Here is a 15,710-nt window from a genome sequence, read left to right as displayed (position 1 = left end):
AGAAAAAGAGTGTTTTCTTGCTCCTAGTATCAGTAGGATTTGCTGTATTCATATTGATGGCAAAGATGAAGAAGAAATGAGTACTAGTGAGTGCTCCTGCCCTGTTTGGTCCAGTCCACTGATATGGAATTAAGGATTTAAAAAATAAGTGCTGCCCACTCAACAGGACTTCTCAGGGAGGCATGGGGACGTACTGAACAGGCCACTGTGAAAACAGGAGGTTTTAATTTGTTAACAAAATCAGTTGGCATCTGTGGTGCAAAGACAGTGGAAATTTCTCAAGACTGTTACTGAAGATCTGAAATTCTCTCCATCACATCTATTTGAAAATAATCTCTCCAAAATTTACACCAAGTAGGAAAAAAAGAATGTCAAATGCCTTGAAATAGTTCTTTGTTTTTTGTTTTGCTTGGACTGGGGAAAGACAACCAGCGCGTTTTGGAAAAGTTGTTTTAAATGTGTCACACTTGTATTTCTGTATTTTACTTCAACCTCAACACTGCAGCTTATAGGCTGCAAGCCTGAATTTAAACTTCTAAAGGTATAAAATCTTGAAACAAGAGGAAGGCTAATAGTCACTGGCTTCTTTCCCACAGACTCTGCAAGATTTGATTTCTGGCACATTAATAGAATAGGCAAGCACAGAGCAATCACTATTATGTGTTCTTCTTATAATCACTATTACTACTGTCAAGCAGAACAGCACTTACTTTAAGAAAAAAAAAAAAAAAAAGTAAAAAGAAAAAAAAGTGCACTTGAGCTGATGGTTAACCTGAGAAAATTAATGCTGCTGTTGGATCAACAGGACCAAAACAGTGCACTGTTTGTTCATTAAGCAAACTCTTAAGTAGATAAAAGGCAGGGAAAGAACAATATACAGTGATTCTTCAGTTGATTCATGTTGCTTTACTAGCCTAAAAAAAATGTAAAGGTAATTGTTAAGATAATCTAACAGTCTTGAACCATTCAGTATGATTTTGCCAGTAAAGAGGCCCTTTTACAGACTGTACCATGGAGGTCTTATGTGAATTCCTCCATTAGCAAAGAAGATATGACCTAGAGAGAAGTTCCTTTTCAGTCACTTTTGGTAGGCTTATTGGGCAGCTGAATGTATTTAAAGTTGTGCTGATCTAGGTGTGGGATCGCTAGACTTTTCATTGGTCACATAGTTTAACTCTTGTAAGTGAGAACAACAACAAAAAAACAAAACAAAACAACAACAACAAAAAAAAAACAACAAAAACCACACAAATTATCTAATTCAAAGATACAGTCCTTCTCTGATGGATACAGAAGCTCCTAGGGTCACTGAAAACTTCAAGTTCTCCTTGGAGAGGACTCATATGCCAACCCAGTCAAGGTATTTCTCTATAGAACTTGAGCTAGAGGTTTGATTTAGAGTATTCAGAGGTTTAATTTTAGAGTACTGTCATGAACCATGGAATCATAGGATGGCTTGGGTTGGAAGGAACTTGTAAAGATTATCTTGTCTTGATGATCAATATTTGAGTGAATGAGCAGCTGGTGCAACATGTGAAGGTACTGACACAGATGCAGCCAAAACTGAAATGGAACTGTTTCATTTTCAGGTATCTATGTTTTATTATTATTGACTAAACGAGCCTCATAATTATAGCAGCAATTTCTTCAATTTATATAAACTAAAAAACAGGGAAGGCTGTGTTTTCAGGTGTCTGCTGCTTTTGAGTGGTTGACTTTGAGGCATTCTTTTATTTCAGGCTGTTTTCCAAACAGTTTAATCCCCATACGTTTTCAAAGTTAACATTCCTTTGCAAATCTTTCACTTTCTTATACAAGCATGCAACACCGCTACAGTGTGTTAGCTAAACTACGTAGCAGGTGGATTTCCATTTTCAATCCTGTTACATCCACTGCCTGGCACAGGTTTTATTGCAGTTCTGCCAGCTACCCTCCCCCTTCAAAGCTGTTAATGCATTCTCCTGAATTCATTCAACAAAATTGGACTTGGAGATTGATGCTGGAAATATACCGCGTGATGGTGTTTGTTTTTCCTTTCTGTTGAGGATACAAAGAAGTAGAATAGAGTATTAAACTGTGTTAAACAAGCATTAAATTGAATAAATGCACAGATAAGAGACATGGGCTACAGATATTGAGAAGGGAAGTCTAGGAAAATGCTTTATTTGAAACCTTTTAGAAAGGGGAAGATTCCCTGTTCTGGAGTATATATCAGAATTTTTTTATTAAACACTCCAGAATGAACCCTACTAAATAGCTGTAAAATGTTTGGTATCACTCAGGAAAAAGGGATAATGGGTTATTTAGATGCATTTGTAATTGAGCCTATTATAACCATGCATTTCAACTAACCAGATCAGTTGAAGAAGTGTTGTCTATGTGCTGCGGCATAGCTGGCCACCTTGGAAACTATCCTATCTGTAAATAGTGTACCCCTATATGCAGAGTTCTTTTCAAGAACATCAAAACTGTATTTGGTATAGATTAATTAAGAATTCAGCTAATGTGAAATTAACCTTACTCAATTCAGCTTCCTCTTCACAGCTTAAGGATATGTCCTGTCTGTTCTATCCAAATAGTGCCCAAGTAAAACATCAATACAAAAAAAAAAATTCTCTGTAACTAAAAGCTGCTACAACAAGGCCCATAATTTGAGATAACTTTTGTTTTCTCATGTGTAACATTAACATTATGTTAATTCCACTTAAAATTGATAGTATAGGTTCCTGCAGAAGGGATAAGCATTCAAAACACTGTTTTATTTTTTATGTATTTCCTGAGTAGTTGAACATGATTTTTTTACCCTATCATTTTGTTTCTTGATCAGTGCGACTTCTTTACTGGCAGAAGTAATGTAAAACTATTGAGAAATTTTCTCTAATGTTTCTTTGTTCTAGTGTTACTGTTGGAGCTGACTAAAAATAAGGCCTTGCAGAGCTCTGCAGAACATGGTAGACTGGAAATTAAGGGCATCTCATATGTTTTTGTTCTTGGATGCTCCTAGATTCTCTTCATCTGAGGAAACGGTCAATCAAAAGAAGGGGAATGTGAGCTAGAGGAAATAAAGGGTTTGTGAAAGAGAAATCCAAAAATGAAATCAGAATATTGATACTTTTCCTTTCTATGAGAAGTAAGCCTGCACTTTGAATATCTTGCAGCTGGGAAATTCCAATAATAGCCTTCCTTGAGGTTGAAAGCACATATAGAAAGTTCTGCAGTCTACAACTAGGATGAAAATTCATGAACCCTGAAGCTGCTGAATTGAAATGAGATAAGATTTTGAGGAGTGTTTTTTTCTTCACATCAGAGACCAAAGTCCTGTAGTTGAACGATCGTTCACTTGTGGCTTTGTAAACCTCTTTCCACTGCTTTTCTCATCTCATTTAAATAAAAACTGTCCAAAATAATCATAAAATTTTATGAGCCTGGGCATGCTTTATGGTCTGCTGTTAGTGTTTTTTATTTTTACTTGAAAAATCAAAGTCCTGAACAGCTTAAAGTGCCATTTTGATAGTTTCCTCTGTTCTGCATAAGGCCTCATCACTCACACAGCTTAAAGGACAAACCCTTCTATATTTGTTTCTGAGGCAAAACTTCTGTACCTGCCAGGTAAACTTTATTATTCAGGTAGCCATGCTGCTGAATGTCTAAGGAAAGATTTAGAAATATTTTTTTCAAATAGTCTGCTGGAAGTCTGCATGAAGTTATCAAATAGCAAGAGCAAGCTTTGACCAAAGTTGTCTTAAGGTTCAAATCAACCACAGATTGCAGCAGGAGGTTAATGTGTCACACTAGATATTCTGGGAGCTCTCTACGTTATGGGAAAAAAAGCATCCTTTTCTCTCTCTCTCTGTCTATTTCTCTCTCTCTCTCTCTCTCTATTTCTCTCTCTCTCTCTCTTCTCCCTCAGAAATGGCTGTTGTGCCCCAAACATGCACATTCACAAACATGAATATTTTGGTATCTTTCTCTGTTGATATTTGAAGCACTGACATAAATGTGGGACAGCTTCTTAAGTATATGAGCTTAGGCGGAATTAATGAGTACTGGTAATAAATTCTCACTATAGTCTCTGTACGTAGGAGCCTTTTCTTTTCATCATCTCATTAATGAGTTTGAGCCATTAACAGCTTGAAGTGCTGAATAAGGTTTTACATTTAATTGAAGTCCTCTGTTCTTAGCTGACAAGATGTATTTTATATACTTGATGGATGTGATTAGTGTGTGATGAGGCTTTTTTGAGAAATTGTCTTTGTTAAATTTAGAATTTGCCATGTTAGTTTATACATGAAGCCAAAGCATTCTTATCAGTAGCTCTGTGGATTTTTTTTAAAATGCATTTTATTACTATATTGCTATAACTGAATTACTATAATTACTATAAAGAAACTTTAAGATACTGTTAAAGCCTAAGTGCAGTATGATTTTAGATTCGAGAGTGCAATCTATTGTGATATGATTGCAAATTAATTTACACTGCGACAAAATACATTTTCTTCTATGTCTGAACATATGCTTTAGCTACAGACAAGTCTATATTCTTCTGGATGGTAAGAAATTGCGTGTATTCTTTTAAGTTACTCTGTTTATTAAGCTTTAAAGAAAAGCAAACCTCCGTGTTGCTGGACTTCAGTACATGCAAATTAATATCAGATGCATAGAACTCACAGTCAGCTTTCCTTGTTTTCTTCTGCTCAGCCTGTTATACAATTGCTTATAGCTTTAATATTTCAAAATTTGTCCTAAAAATGTTATAAGCAATATATATATAATACATATATATATATGTATATATAAAATCCAGGAGTGTTGAGAGGCTTTGGCTGGTTTCCTTAAGCTGTAAAACAAATACGAGCTCTAAGTTCAAACTCTCAATTAAAAGAGTTCAGTTACTAGCAATTCTATGCAGACCATGTCGCAGTGTTTATTGTTTCCCTTGGGGTAAATTTTTTATTTTCTACATATGTTTTTTAAATTGGAAGATATAAGATTTAATGTACAGAATTCTGACTTAGAATGTTAGTTCCCTTCTTCCCCCTCCCTCCGTATTCTCTGCCATTGTAACTTACGTATTGCCAGTGTCATTACAGACAATGAGAAATATGTTGTCCAGCATTATTTATGCTTGAAGGAAAACTGTTCTTTAATGAAGACAAGTTACTGCTTAGTAATTAGAAGTGGTAAGCAGCTCTTGAGTTCATATAATAATGTTGCTCACTTTGCTTCCGTCCCACATTTATATCAACAGTGTAGTCTGGAAACTTGTTGTTAAGGATTATTAAAATTAGGGAAGGTTTAACGTTGAGTCCTAAAAGTACAAACTGGTTTGGAATAGGTACAAGTTGCCTTAGGAAAGGTTCCCACTGAAGGGTTTCTGCCAGTGTTGTGATACTTTCTTGGAAGGTGGATAATAAGTCTATTACACTCTGGGTCACAGGTGTGACGTGAAGTGAAATTCATTTTTAAATTGAAAGTTATTTTTATGTGTAATGTATATGTGTTCTGGGTAGTACTGTGTGTTTCAGGAGAATCTGGCTGGTATGAAGCAATGCAGAGTGAAGCCTGCACTGTTTTGAGGATGTGACTCACATTATAGATGGCTGGAAGGCTAATACAGTGATATGGCAGTGTTATATTACAAAGCATAGTGTACTGCTAAAAAAGCTCTGATGTGCTGGAATTATCATTTGATGTTACTATTTTTTGAAGAGGAAAAGATTATACTTTTCTCAAACTTCAGCTAAATATTTTTATACAAGGTTATTCTGATGGTCATTAGCAAGATATATGGGAATAACCTCACCTGATTAAAAATAGACTCTTAAATCTATAGCAGGTTTTAAACTGAACCATAAATGATCACTTTTCTAAAGTCAGTTGATTTTATCTGTGTGGCAGAAATTTGTGGCAGCCCCTCTTGTAGTAGTTCAGTAGACAGTTTCCAAGCACATACCACACAATCTTAAAAAGATGTATCTACTACCATCTGCACGATTGAGGTACGACTGTTTACTTGGATTCCCAAGAAAACTTGCACTTGTGTCCTGCGAAGTGATATATAACACCAGCTTCATGAAGCTGGTCAGAGCATATTGAATAACAAGTTTTGTTTAAACTTCACTCTAGGGGGAAAGGGAGAAGACTAGCACTCTATCAAATGTTTGTGTCCAACTATTGCAAGAAGTGAATGTCATCCTTGTGCTTAAATTCCCATTTGCAGATTTTGAAAACCTTCCCTGTTTTAAAGTAAACAAGTTAATCTGCAGGAAACTGAAAAATGAATAAACAATCATTATTTAAGGTGCTGAAGTCTAAAGCATTTTTCTGCATGACTCTAGTTTGTATTTTGTAAACTGCATTCCCCTCTATTCCCTGTGGCATTTGCACAGTTCATTGCAAACCAAAAGCATTTCTGCATAACTGGAAAAACAAAAAATATGCAAAAAGAGATAATGTGGAAGCTGGAATATGCATTATAAAATCTGTATTTTTGAATAAGGAATCCAATTACGATGGTTGTGTTTTCAGTAGCACAGAGATTGTACAACTAATGCATTATTGCTTATTATCAATGCTGTAGCAAAAAGCACGTTCAGGCTTTAGGTTTCCTGTATCCAAAACCACTTGTAATGACATGGACAATGGAATGAAGAATTACAAAGGCAATTAGGGTGCCCAGCTTCCATTGGAGATTTTGTTTCTTCCTTTGAACATATTGAGCATGTTTTCTCTCCTGAGTTACAGCTGAGCTGGCAGAAGAGAATGGCAATCTCACTGCATTATTTTGATGTTGTTTTGAGAGCTTTGTAGTCTTTAAGAAATTGGGAAATACGGTGCTGAATTTAAAATAAGATACATGTTTTCTGCAGCACCAGTAACTACAGAGTTACAGTAAAAGAAGCATTATTCCAACATGCACAAAGGGCACATTAGACCCATTGACAATACCCATGTTTTGCCATAAAGCACAGGAAAAAAATGTCAGTGGACTAGGCTCAACTAGAGTAATCCATGTTATCAACAAGTACTATTATATCATTGCCAGAGATGTTGAAAGTAATCATACAACAGACAACAGTACAGTAAGATGAAAAGTACTTTGGTTATTTCTATGTAAACTCAGTCCCACTGCTTCAGAGAAGGCACGTTACATCAGAGGAAGTCAATTTCTCCATTTGATTAAATTAGCTTTGAAATAGAAGTTGCCGAGAAGCTTTTTTGTTTGGTATTTCAAAATGCCCAGAATCAAGTAGTAGCAATTAAAAACCAAACAAAAAGAAACAACAGAAATACTTCAAGAACTGTATAAACACTATTATTTTAACACTGCAATTGTAGCTTAGAATTATTTTCTATCTTCTAAAATTGTTTACTTCTGGAAAATTTTACTGATCTTTCTCAACTTCTTACAGGTACTGCTTTTCCTGACTCCTTTTCCTGAGTCTTTTCTGTTTTCCACCTCTCAGTAAATTTGCACATAAAGAGTAGTGCCCATAAAAATGCAAAAATTTCATATGATTCATGTATCACATTAAGGGATACAGCACAGCTATAATACATGATATCCAGTAGTACCTTCTATAGTTGTCAAGTGAGGATAACTGTAATAACGACTGACTTCATGATTACAACTCTTGCAGACAGCTGCCAATATCAAAGCTGCTCATTCGTTTGTTTTCTAGCAGTAAGAAATGAAGAGACCGAGCTACTTATCTAATCAGTTATTCTGAATAAGAAAAGGATTTGCATGCAGACTGGGCAGGTGATTTTTGCAGTGGTGTAGTGAAGCAATAAACCTCATAGCATATTTATGACTTTGCTTAGAGTGCAAGTAAATAAGCAATTAGGATGTATCAGTTTCCTTTAACCTTATATTAATAAAGTCTGATTGCGCTTTGGTGAAATATTTTGGTACTTTCAAAATTGAACTGTAATTATGAAGTCCAACATAATCTTAACTCTACCACCAATGTTGAAGTAATAGAAACATAACACTTAGTCAAGAGCACAAGGTGTGACATATGGTCAATGTACTAGTCACACAGTAACATAGGAAAAGACTATTTTAGGGATTAAAATGACATATAATGAGGGATCTCTGTTTTTGAGATTAGATCTCTAGTTTGTTCAATACAAGCTAAAGAGCTTGTGAGGAACAGTAAGAAATTGTAAGAAAGAAAGATTCTGTTTTGCTAAAAAGTTTGCTTGATTTCTTAAAAAGATTTTTTAAATTGTAGTTTTCACATGGATGTAAAACATTTCCGGTAAGAACTACTGTAAATTCCATTCATGTGTTTAGAAAGGAAAGCCTAATAATGGAGTAGGTGTCTTTCATCCCTTTCATCTCCTCTTAGTAAATAGTGCTCAGTCTTACATTTGAATACTAGTGTTATAGCCATGACAGCCTAATGTCATGAGCAGGACTAGAATTTTAGGGACATGTGATCTTTATAATGGGTAGGTCAAATAAAATATACTGTCTTTCCGTGCAGGTTTTTAATCATGATTGCCTTTACAAGGCTTGTGTTAGTTCTAACTTTAATGTAATTTTTCTGTTAGGTAAAACATTGGCCATCAAATCCCAGCTATCTATCATGAACTGTCTTGAATATACTACTTTTTATTAATTTTTAGCCTTCTTGCTAGTCAGTTCATAGCTCTTGTATGCTGTCACTTTTTGCTTTTATTGCATCCAATTTTGTTCCACTCACCATTATGCCAAGAGATAGTTTGGATGGAGCCCTGAGGATCACATCAAAGTTTTGTGTTGTGCTGCTGTCATGGCACCAGTTCTAGAAAGCTAGCTAGGAACTATGACTGTACTTCATTCATTGTGGAGTAAAGTGAGTTCTTGTGCATCTTCTTTGGGAAACTTGATTTGACTGTATGTATTTGACTACAGTGGCTTTAATCCTGATTTCATTGTCTTATATCCTTCATTGTCTTTTTAAATATTGTTGGTATTGATGTGCCCCCAGGCCTAAAGCACTTGCAACAGAACATACCAGAAAGTGGCTACAAATAACCTTCTCCCAAGCAAATATGCTGTGTACTCACATCATTAGTAATTTTCCATTATTTATACCTTTTACTTGTTGAAATGGAGTGTGTCCCCTTTCCTTTGACATTGGTTGCCTTTCTTACTCTTATTAAGCTGTTTTTAAAAATCTTATACTTTTTAAGGAAGTTGAAGTAGTTGTTTGTAGTCTAAATTTTTACATTATCTTAATGTCTCTTAGTTGTGTTTTATAGGTAGTAAGTTCTAAAAAAAATGTTACAGCTCCTATTCTTATTGCTCAGTGTTTCTTGCCTTTTGATGACAGTGTATCTTTACACACTGGATAGACCATTTCTTGCTAGCATACATTTGTTCTTTTCTCCATCATTCACTGTGTTCAGGTTATGACTCTCATAGAGATGAAATTAAAATACAATTGAGTGCTTAGTTTGATAAAAGGATTAGATGCTGTCACCATGTTAAGCAGAAGAATATAAAGTAAAAAGGCAAACAAATCTGTATGCAATAGAGACCTGTGATTAAGCTTACTACCCACTGGATGTCACTATTGTTCCATGAAAATTCGTCTAAGAGAATATTTATCTAGAGTTGAGTGGCTGGTGGAAAAGACCTTTCCTTTGCAGTAAATTGAGAATTTTTAATTATGTTTACAGAAATATTGTAAATTTATGTTCATTTTTGCAATTGAATTTTATATCAAGGTTTGCTAGTTCATATAAAATTTAAAAAAGCTAACAGTAATCTATGATGACTGTGTAAATGCAGATAGTGAGTAATAAAAGCCTACCAGCCAGCAGAGATGCTTGCATTCATTATATTCAAGCCACTTGGTCTCATTATTATTATTCTACTCTGCAATTGCTGGAGGTAATCTCAGCACAGTGAATGAACATTACCGGTCTGCTTGAATTTGCTTAATACATTAGTTATTTTCTTTTCAAAAAGTGTGCATTCTGTATTATCTAGTATTCTAAAATATCAGACGAGTAGTTTAAGAGCTAGTGAATAGCATCTCAGTCTTTTAACTCAAAAGCTCGAAAGCTAACAAGTCCTCTGGCTAAGAGAGAGGAAGTCTTTGGAGAAAGGGACTGGATTTGCCTTCCCAGAATTCAGTTGGTGCATGATCTAATCTCTGTTATCTCTTGCCATCTTCCCAATACATCTCATATAAGCTTTTAACGTGAGAGATTGTTGCAAGATCTTTGTAGAATGGCTAGCAATGGATGTGCTGACAACTTTCCAGATTGTTGGGGTGCTGCTGTAAGATGAAACAGCCTTGTTTGGTGATCCCACCTGACGTTTCTATTTTCATTGTTTAAATAACTGTTGCTAAACCAATGAAAATGAAGGGGTTCTACTTTTTTTTTTTTTTTTTTTTTTTTTTTTCTATCTTGAAATGCTTTGGTCTTCAAATGGTAGTTCCAAAACACTATGTAACACTAGATAAGTCTCAGGGAAAGGAATAGACGTTGATGTGAACCAAACATACAAACAAGAAAACTTATAAATGCAGTCTTGCTCTCCTCAACTTGGAATATAAGCATCAAAGCCACAAGCATCAAAGCCATTAAAGGGCAAGCAAGTTATAAGAGGCATCTTGCCACATCTCCTTGTATCTCCTTCCGCAAATTGGTACCTGAAATACTTAAAGGGCTTTAAAAGCCATCATAGCTATTGCACACCCTCTGAAGATCTCTTGGCATCAACCCAGGAAGGCTTGAAGAGTTCTGTGAGAGACTGGCATCAAAAATTCCAAAAGCTAAGGTAAAGCAGGAAAAGAACTCTATAGGTCCAGATTACAGAGAAACAGGCAAGAACTTTCTTCTCTGAAATCTCTGAGGCTTTATCATTTCATTTGTATTTAGGAAAAGGACAACCCCTCAAAGGAACTGAAAGTTGCTCAGTTAAGTTGATTATGTTTCCTACAAGATGACTAAAAGTTGTGACTCTGGTGGTCTAGTCACCCAAAACAAGTCAATTCTATAGTGTTTAATTCTATAATGGTGGAATTAAGGCTAGTTTATTTTATGTTCTCTTTGTGGAGCTTAAAGCATGGGCTTTGTACATTTTAATGTGCTACAAAGCTGGTTAAAAAATGTTTTCTAAGCCATAGACACTAGGGTGGGATTTAACAACTCAATTCTCAGGCCTCAGGCAGTGCAAGAAGGTTCAATTAGTTATACTGGGCATTTTATTTTGTGTAATAAGACAGCAGCAATAGCAGCAATTACGAGTTCATCTGCGTTTGGTACATAGTCAGCAACACATGAAGTCGGTCTGTTGTTTCTCAGGCAACAAATAACACAGTTGATCCGAGCATGTTTACTTGAATAGAAATGTGCTGAATTTTTGTTATTTTTGTTATCTATGATTAATGACATACTGGCCTTAGCTGCTTTTTCAGTCCCATAGTTAAATATTTTTCAAAGGGAGTTAGTGATAACTTTACAGGAATTGCTTTCTGCAGGGGGATATGGGATTGGGTTTATTTCTAGGTATTGAGGGATAATAAGGCATTGAGGTTGCTTTGTAAGTCAAACTCAGCTACTCACAACTCATTCACAGTTACAATATATTAAGAAATTTTATGACATGTATTGATCATATGAAATTATTTTTTTAATGTAGTCGGCACTTCCCAAAGTCAGGAATAGCAGAACTTTCTTATATGTGTGCATGTGTGTGTATACACATATTTCTGTGTATGAACATGTGTATGTTTGGGGCCAAATCCCTTTTGTTTTAGCAGTACATAGTATTAGTCACCACTGCAGACACCAAAGACTACAGAAGTACAGCCATAGTTCTTATCAATACGTTTACAGCAAATTTGTAATCCTTCAGCACAGAGACTACCAAGACTTGCTGGTGGAAAACTGAATCCCATAATAGCTAAAATAATTCAATTTATGTTGACTTTCAGTGGCAACTTTTAAGCTACAATTCAGCTTAAAAATTATAGTCTGCTCAGTGTTGCTAAAACATCTTCAGCACTTCCATTATTAAGTGTTCAGGATCCTCTTTATGTTTAATAAAATGAGGTCTCAGTGTTGCAGTGTTCAGTATAGTCTCAAGCTTCTACTCATAGTTATTTCCTTGCTACAGTCCTTGAAAATGAGACTGGTTTTATTATATGATATAATCAACAACAACAACGCTACCACCACAAAACCCAAATACCCCCCAAGTCTATTAGTTCCTTTAAAGAAATGATTCATAGCTTTGTTTTCGTTGTAAGTAATGCATTTCAAGGTGATTGGCTGTGATTATTATTTTTCTAGTAAGAATTCAATAGACCATCCTGCTAAGGCTTTGCTTCCTCTAATCTGCTGCAGTGAAACTGCTTTGTAGAAACATTCCCTTCCGAGTGATTGAAGATGTGCAGTTTACTAAGCCAAATCAAGTTATAAAATAATTACATTACAAACTCTACTTCTATATGGGCACTGATGTATTATTTAAAGAATGAAAGAAAACATCTGTGTTCAGAAAACCGTCAAAATCCTTAGAATGTATGATAATTTTTCCAAATACAGAGGATGTTGTATTCTAAGCAATTGGAAGAAAAAAAAAATAAAAAGCTTCTGTAGAGAGGGGGAAGGGAGGAGCCAGGTTACAAATCTGTATTTTGTCCAAAACAACCGATGAATGACTTCAGGTTTAAACTGAGTATCTGAATTCTTGTAATGTCAAAGGGTTTTGGTAAGAGAGAAATAATTTGTCAGTGACTTGTTTAAGGATTTTTGGATGCAGTGTTCTTAGATCAGTGAGGGACAGATTTTCACTGAAAGCTTTTGCAGTTGCTGTTTTTCTAAAATGTGCACTGTTTGGCTTTGACTGCAATGAAGCCTTATTTAGTTATTAGAGAGACAGTGTACAATACACATCACAAACCCTAACAAGCCCAGAAAATAGAAAGAAATAGAAGAAAATGGCAGATTTAATTGTTTCCTCAGCTACATTAATGTCTTTGACAGTCTTGAAAAGAGAATTTCTAATGAGCACTTGTACAAATGTGTGCAGGAAGTGGTGTCGCTTTTGCTACTGCACATTTCAGTTCCTCTAATTGCATCAATAAGGAATTTCTGCTCCTCACTTAATGAATGCCTTTTGACTACTTTCTGAAAGGCAACTGGGTGTAAGGGATAAACACTGGCACCTTTTGTATGAAGTCACATAAACAGGTTTCTGATTTACTAGTTATCAGTCATAGAAAAACTGCTATAATGCAGTAGGATAAACACCATTCTACAGTTTTTATTTTAAAATTTATATTAAGCCTCTTCTACTTTTGGGTTGATGACTCAAGCCTGAAACTGTTCTTTTTATTATGTCGTGTTGGGCAGAAATGGGGCTGTTTTTCAGAGCTGCTCCTGCACCATCTCTTGACTCAGAAAAATCAGAATGCCTATCATGCTACAGTACCTTAGCTCAAAAAGCGAGTTTCAGAGCATGGGCTGGGAAGGGAGCTGGGTTTATTTATTTTTCTTCATTGTTGTGATTTTTCTCCCTAAACAGAAGCACACTCACTGCAGGTGCAGTGGATTAGTTATGAAAGAAGTTTTCTATTTAAAAACAAGCAAGACTTTAATGAAATCAGTAGAGGATTTGTACAATAGGTATTGTATTAAACCAGAGCTCAGACTTCACATTGATTGCGGTATTTAAATTTCAATGAGTTGATTATGTATGAGAGCAAAATGACCAGTATTATGAATGTACAAAATAAGTGACATGGAAGAGCTGTGCCAGAAAAGTGAGAAAAACGTTCCCTTTATAGTCCCTAGAGTTCAATAAAGCACCACTATTTCCCAGCTTTTAAAAGCTCTTTTATCACAATGGTTCATACCTCGCATTCCCTGGAGCCTGATTTGTTATACGTGCAGGGTCCTGCTCCATTCAGCAGCATCTCACTGGTCTCAGTATTGGTAGGTTTGTAATCTACGTAAAATTCCTGTGTGCTTGGAGTCATTTGCTTCAGTGACTGTCTTTTCTTTTTCCTGTGCCTTCGCATGAGAGAGCGCTGCTGCAGCTGCTTCATACTGGCTGGGTAACGCTTCCATGACACATAGATTACCAGCAGGATCACAAGCACAGACAAGAAAAGGGCCACGCTCCCTGCTATGATTTTATGGAAGGAGATGTGTTCTGTGTTGTGCTCGGGTTCAGAGCTCGATTCAGTGGCTCCAATAGTTGGGGGCAGAGGGGGCTTGCTGTCATGTTTAGGCCTTGTGAGTTTTGGTTTAAACGTTGGCTTTGGGAGAGCTCGTGCTAATTCAAACCTTTCGGTGGTACTTTTGCCACAGATGCTGTAGTTTTTCACTGCATCGACAACATTCACCCCCTGCAGCTCTTTCGGGCTGGCACAAATTATTGTGTTTTCCCTCAGCCCTCTAAAACTTTTAAGCCAGTTTACCAGAGAGCAAATGTTTCTGCTGCATTCCCATATATTCCCAGCAAGGCTGATGTCATTAAGGGATATCCAAGAGTCCAAAATTTCTTGACCAATAAATGTGAGCTTGTTTGAATCCAGGTTGAGGCGCTGTAAATTGGGCACACACTGAAAAACACTAGGTCCACTGAAAGCTTCTATTTCATTGCCAGATAAATCAAGCCTTTGTAATGAGCTCCAGGTCCAGGACATAGTTTGTCCTATCACACTGATTTTATTCCACTGTAAATAAAGGTTTTGAAGGCTGACTAGCCTTGGAAAAAGTGCCAGGTTGAGCTTAGAAAATTGATTGTGCTCCAGATGAAGCTCTTTCAGTCTGATCATGCCTGCAAAGACATTTCTTGCTAAACTTCGGATGCGATTATAACCCAGGTCCAACAGTTCAAGGTTTCTACAGTCTTGAAATATTCGAACAGGGATGGTTCTTAGGGAATTGGACCGCAAATGTAAACTCAGCAGCTTCCTTAAGCCCCTGAACTGTTCAGATCCCAGAGACTGCAGCTGATTGTATGACAGATCCAAATTCCGGAGATTTGTCACAGGTCTGAAGGTATTATTAAGAAAATAGGAGATTCTGTTGGAACTCAAGATCAACTCTTTTAGTCTGCGTATTCCATTGAAAGCATTTTCGTCAATATTGCTGATGTGGTTATGGTCTAAATAGAGCCAGGTGAGTTGATTAAGACCTTTAAATTGATTGTATTTTAGTTTTTGGAGGCTGTTATATCGAAGGGACAAACCTAAACAACCAGCAGATATACTTGAGGGAATCTCCTGCAATTTCTGAGATTCACAATATACCATTTTGCCTTCACACCTACAGCCCTTAGGGCATCCTCGTTCAGCAGAAGAAAGCATTGTCAGTAATACAGTAGGGGCTATTACCAGAGCTACAGCTGATCCGCTCAGTAGCCTAATTACATTGAAACCTGGAAATAAAAACAACTTAGAAAAGTTATCCCCCCACACATCAGTCATTTCTTTCAATCATGCTAAAATCTTTATTTCAACAATCATTTAAAAATCCCTAGCTTGTCTCAACTACTTTTCACATTGTTTTCTTTACTCAGATTTTTTTAAAGAATGCCTTTATAAATACTGAAAAAACAATTGGGTAAAAGGTGTAACCCCTAAGCAATTTAACTGTAATCACAAATCACATAAAGGTAAGTCTATGGAGTAATTAAAGCAGAGGTTATGCAGTGGCTATGAATTGTATATTAAAAAAATAACATGAAA

The 15,710-nt window shown here is 36.0% G+C and overlaps 2 protein-coding genes across 6 annotated transcripts in view; one reads left to right on the top strand and one right to left on the bottom strand.

Annotated features, from left to right (window-relative positions):
* The window catches only part of CTNNA3 (catenin alpha 3), a 394,612-nt gene that overhangs the window by 173,228 nt on the left and 205,674 nt on the right, over window positions 1–15,710 (top strand). The gene's annotated exons all lie outside the window — the stretch shown is intronic.
* LRRTM3 (leucine rich repeat transmembrane neuronal 3) overlaps window positions 1–15,710 on the bottom strand; it is a 78,332-nt gene that overhangs the window by 62,061 nt on the left and 561 nt on the right. The window contains exon 2 of one of the 3 annotated variants that reach the window (XM_015866265.2): window positions 13,869–15,400. In XM_015866265.2, the coding sequence (XP_015721751.1) occupies window positions 13,869–15,400 (1,532 nt within the window). Of the gene's footprint in view, window positions 1–13,868 lie in introns of all 3 variants that reach the window. The other 2 variants (XM_032445276.1, XM_015866264.2) reach the window with 2 other exon arrangements.

This window comes from Coturnix japonica, chromosome 6, assembly GCF_001577835.2.
Source record: "Coturnix japonica isolate 7356 chromosome 6, Coturnix japonica 2.1, whole genome shotgun sequence".
Taxonomy (NCBI): domain Eukaryota; kingdom Metazoa; phylum Chordata; class Aves; order Galliformes; family Phasianidae; genus Coturnix; species Coturnix japonica.
This window is presented reverse-complemented; position numbering and strand designations above follow the sequence as displayed.